Source organism: Nicotiana attenuata, chromosome 9 (genome assembly GCF_001879085.1).
Source record: "Nicotiana attenuata strain UT chromosome 9, NIATTr2, whole genome shotgun sequence".
Taxonomy (NCBI): domain Eukaryota; kingdom Viridiplantae; phylum Streptophyta; class Magnoliopsida; order Solanales; family Solanaceae; genus Nicotiana; species Nicotiana attenuata.
This window is the reverse complement of record NC_031997.1, coordinates 21,733,811-21,739,088: the sequence shown is the minus strand read 5'-3', so window position 1 is coordinate 21,739,088 and position 5,278 is coordinate 21,733,811. Positions and strand designations below refer to the sequence as shown.

Genomic DNA, 5,278 nt, shown 5'->3' with positions numbered 1-5,278 from the left:
TACCAAGTTTTGCCACCTAATTTCTTTTTTTTCCAGATGGCTTCTCATAATTGACACGACTGTTGGTATTATTCAAATTTGGATGCATGTTTTGAATCGCCCTATTCATGACATTTTAATTAACCAAATAACTGCCAAGGCATGTTCACATTTATCTATATTAATTAATAGAATAGCTGCCAACGATTGCTCAATATGACCGAACTAAACCAATAGTTGTTAATAGACTCGAACATGGTAAATGAGAAAAGTATTGCTCTTATTAAGCCTACAAGGGGGTTGATACTAAACAAAAGGTTAAAAATACAATTATAAATAATACAACTACATTTGACAAATGATAGAGTTTATTACAAGCATGACAGAGCAACAAGAGCAATAATAATAGAAATTAAATAAAGTTATGCAACAGCAGCACTAACAAATACAAGAATAACAATAAATTAATTCTTTTAAAAAGATAATCTAAATTCTATAATAACTCTTTGCATGTATGTTTTTTGTCGCCACTTTCTTGCAATTGGAATATTTATGTTTTCCTTTCTTCCCAGTCCCAGAAGTTCCTAAAACACCTTGCGAGCGCTTTGTCTTCTTTCTTCCCTTTTTGGTCTCACTGTCGGGTAAAAGTACTTTTGTCCACTTAATTAATCCAAACACCCGTTCTTCCGACGGAATTTGATAATATGACTCCATCGTATGATCCTTCTGCATTTTTGGACCATACGAGTTTATTTATTCTCACCAAAATCATTCAACCCTTGAGTAAATCCATTGCATCCATCATTCACCATTCTTTCCTCATCTACTTCAAAAATTGATGGTGGTGGATACGGTGGTAGTGGAGGTGATGGTGGTGCTACTGCAACATTTGAACTTTGATGAGACCTTTCAAAGGGAAATCTAGCAGCTTCTTCAATCGCGTTTTTAGACACAAAAAACTTCAAACAAGACCTTATACCATTGTTTTTAACATCAAAAAGGTACGAACGCAAATCATTGTTATTCCTAATGAAGGAAGGAGGAATCTTGTCCCTTGTTGGCGCAGAGCTAAGCATATAAGTAGTATTCAGGTGCCTCAGCAAACATGTTAGTTTGCACGTTTAATCATGACATCAATAAAATTGTTATATGTACCATTGGTATGTATACAAATAAGCATTTTCGCCTTTGTATCACAATCCCGAGTCCAACTAGTTGGCTCCTCAACCTATTCATCAAAATAAAGACCGCATACTAATATATAATCTCCTACCAGTCTATTAAGAACCAATGGTCTATTTATTATGCACTAGTAGTCGGGCTGAGCAAATTGTAGAGCAAAAAATCTGCAGAAACCCAAATACTCCAGTATATTATGCTGGAGTTCCAGCATAAGTATACTTGAACTCCAGCATATTATACTGGAGTTCCAGGATAAGTATGCTGGAACTCCAGCATAATATGATGGAGTTCCAGCATAAGTACACTAGAACTCCAGCATAATATACCGGAGTTCCAGCAAGTATATTGGACCAGTATATTATACTGGAGCCAGCAAAGTATACCGGTCCAACATAATATGCTGGAGTTCATACACAAGTGCACCGAACTCCAGTATATTATGCTGGACCGGTCTCTATTGCAGCAAAATAGTGGCTATTTTTCATTGACTTGGTAAATGCTGGCTATTTTTGATTGACCAGTCCGAAAACTGGCTATACCGTGCTATTTTTACTAAAAAGAGGTCATATGGCCCACTTGCCCAAGTTTCTCTTGTGAACTAAAATTTGGAACAGAGATTTTGAGAGGAATTTTAATAGCAATTGTACTTGCAAGCAATTTATGGGAAATGTAAAGCAGAATTTTGTTCCAATGGCTAAATAGTTCTTTAAAAGATCTTTTAGTAAATAATTATTGTTACAAAGAATTGAAACTAATAAAAGTTGCTATCTTTATTGTTGTTATTATTAAAAATTAAGTTATTGATGTTCAAATTTTATATAGAAAACTATACTCATAGAGTACTTCTGATAGGGAAAAACTACCTTCTTTTGATAATAGTTCAAGAAGCTCCAATCAGTGACCACCACGAAGAATGAACATAGAAAGCATGCGACTACAACTCTACAAATTGGTCAAACCAAAACCGTAAACAGTAGCATTATTGCTATCCTTAGTTCTTTTCTCAATTGCATGGTCAATTTTTTATGTAACAACGTCAACATGGAATGATCATTCAAATTTAAAGACGACTACACACTGGCAAAAAGTCCTGATCAAATTTCATTTTACTTTAATTTCCTTCAAAATTTATGTGGACTAATAACAGGGGTTCTTGAACTTAACGTACAGGTGATGAAAAGAAGATCACAACAAAATACACGAAAAAACCAGCTAAAAGAATGCCAGCGTAAACTAAATTCTGAGAAGACTGCACTGGAAGTTTGTATTCAATGTTGCAGCATCTCATTTTCTCCCTTTCAGACGCCAAAATATGTTCCACGTACCTGAAATTAAATATCGAACAATCAAGAATATAAGAAACTAAAACAAAATTTCCTAATCTAAATAGGATAAAAGTATCATGTCTAACTTACTGCTGAGTGAAAATGGAACTTTGCAGAATATCTGAACTATTCGAATGCGCTTCTTGCAGGCGATGATCATATAGTAGGGAAGACAGGTCTACGAGTTGTTCCTCAAGGCTCTGTTATTAGATGGACGTCAGGATAAGCCATTTACAAAATGCTAATACTAGATTTACCAAGTACAGGAAAAGAAATTACTTACATCCAAGTATTTTTCTAGTCGATCAACTAACTCATGGGGGAATGGTTCAGGCAAGTTCGTAGTCTTTTTATAGAATTTTTCCAGCCATAGTTCAGTGCTTGTTTTGTTCTTTTTACCCTTCACTGGCTCACCAAGAGGAGTTTTGAGATGTTCAGCAGCAAAAGCTTGGACAGCCTGGGAAAGAGAGGGATATGGATAAATACAGATTAGAACCAAAAAGATAGTGAATGACAACTAACAGTACCTCTGACGTCTCCCTGATCCGGTGAAGGGCTGAATCAACACGTGCATATATTGTGTTCCTCTGCAGGTGATGGTAAATGATGAGAGTTTACTTCCACATGAGTTACAATCAAATCTACATCATGTAAAATCTTCTTTGATAGTTGTAAAGCAGATAGAGAAAGTGCATGACATACCAAGGCGACATCCTTGAGCAATTGACTGACATGGGAAGTGTTAGAGAATGGTCCAAATGGGTGGCAACCTGTTGCCCAGAGCCAATTAACAACAGGCCTTTCATGCACATGAGAAGCCTTTTCATATGGAGCACTCAATCCACCCACTACAGAAGCCAGCCCTGCCAATATATGCCGTTGGGATAGCACTGGAATAGCATGCCTTCTCTCTATTTCTGAAACATAGCTGTCAAACACCAAGACGAAGCAAGTAAGGATCCCATAACCAGATGCATGTAAGGAGAACAAACATCAGAAAACATTTACTGGAAGAATTGTAAGTTCACCTAATGAAATAATTTTAAAAGAAAAATCTTCCTTTACCACATTTTGTGTTTCTCGTAGATGTAATAGACTTAGAACACCAGTCTTAAGAATGCCTCTGATGAATAGAAAAATACTGGAGAGAGATTGCATGCAAAATCTTTTAGATGCCTAGAGGCTGAATACAGGAGAATACGAGGGAGGAAAGGGAAATAGAATCTTGCTATCTACTTCAGGGAGGAAAGGGATATAGAATCTTGCTATCTACTTCGGGTATGGTTCTCAATTGACATTCCATCTTCATTCGCTCTCTGTGTCATACCAATTAGCAGAAAAGTTTGGCTGGTTGGAGAACATAAGCCATCGATCTCCCGTTATGAAATTGAATCAGGCATGAATTTGTTATCAGGGCCTTTAGGCTTCTATTGACATACTCTGATAAGAATAGTTGCAAACTCAAAATTGTAAATATTAATTAACCACTATACTTAGCTTACTAGATTCATAATTTATTTGAGGCCAGGAAGACAGAACCAAGAAACTACTACTCCTTCCATAGGAAGAAGTTTCTGCAGCTAAAACATTGCCAACAAAGGAAACTGAAAGCAACCTTGCCATGGCAAATTAAAAATTCCATGATTGTAGCATAAAGTAGAAAGTCATACTAAAAGACATGAAAACAAACAAAATAAACAAGGCAGTGAAGAATGAGGAAAAACTTTACACTTACCTCAAAGGTATCTTATCATTCTGATGTTGGAGCACAATAACTACATCCTTACTTGTCCAAACAAGACTTTCACCTTCCATCATAAGATGTTCATCCACATCAGCTAATGACAGAACAAATCTGTAAACAAGGAGGAGATTGTTAGAGCATCAAAATAATGACAATTAAATATGCCTCTCTTGTTCAAAATGGCAGTAATAGGAGCAAAAATCTGCTGCAATTTAGGTTTAGACCTTTTAGAGATCTATTCATTCATTGCAAAAAGAAATTCATTGCAAAACTAGGAGTCTCTTTAATCTTGTTAGGGGATTTATATGTCAGCGGAAAATGTCGAGAACTTCTAAGGTATACAGCCTGATTTATTGAATATTGGACGGAGATGAGTCTAAATGGAGTGGAAGGGATAGTGAGGATTCAAATAGCCAACCCCTACTAGGTTGGATTGAGATTCTTGTTTTTATTGTTGTTGTTGTTGTTGTTGAATTTATTCATTGCCAAACAAACAGAAGCAACAATTTCAAACTTTATAAGAAAGAATCAGAACAACCAAATAGAAGAGACAGGTGTATCAAAGACAATGTTCTATTCGCATTTGGGGAATATATCATCCAATAATTCAGCAATCAAATTGCTATAAGTCAATAATGTAAAAATGGAACAGCAAACAGCAGAAGTTTGTTTTCATTCATCAGTCTTAATGATTGACCTAACTAAAAGAGGGCTATAGGCATAGTGTATTATGCTAGCAATGAAGTCCAATATCACATAACAAACCAATGATTAATACAGAAGCATTTGATGAGCATATCTAACCATTGAGTGCCATAGGTAAAAAGGTCCAGCAAGTAAAATACACAAACTCCAGAAGATCAAAGACGAGTCTTTTAGTAGAACTAATAATTGGTCACTGAGCAAAGAAAGAAAGCTGCTAATCAGCACTATCGATTTATATAGGGATATTTCTAATGTGTTTATTCAGTATCAGAAGGCAATGCTACACATCAGAGAGAGAGAGAGAGAGAGGAGGGGGGGGGGGGGGGCAGTACAAGTAGAGACA

General features: G+C 36.0%; 1 protein-coding gene across 1 annotated transcript in view; it reads right to left on the bottom strand.

Moving 5' to 3' along the window:
- The window catches only part of LOC109232145, a 9,167-nt gene continuing 6,029 nt past the window's right edge, over positions 2,141 to 5,278 (bottom strand). Inside the window, exons 11-16 of the mRNA XM_019397819.1 lie at positions 4,222 to 4,341; positions 3,189 to 3,414; positions 3,014 to 3,073; positions 2,770 to 2,943; positions 2,577 to 2,686; positions 2,141 to 2,486 (exon numbers count right to left, since the gene is read on the bottom strand). Of these exons, the coding sequence (XP_019253364.1) occupies positions 2,321 to 2,486; positions 2,577 to 2,686; positions 2,770 to 2,943; positions 3,014 to 3,073; positions 3,189 to 3,414; positions 4,222 to 4,341 (856 nt within the window). The 3' untranslated portion in view covers positions 2,141 to 2,320. The remainder of the gene's footprint in view (positions 2,487 to 2,576; positions 2,687 to 2,769; positions 2,944 to 3,013; positions 3,074 to 3,188; positions 3,415 to 4,221; positions 4,342 to 5,278) is intronic.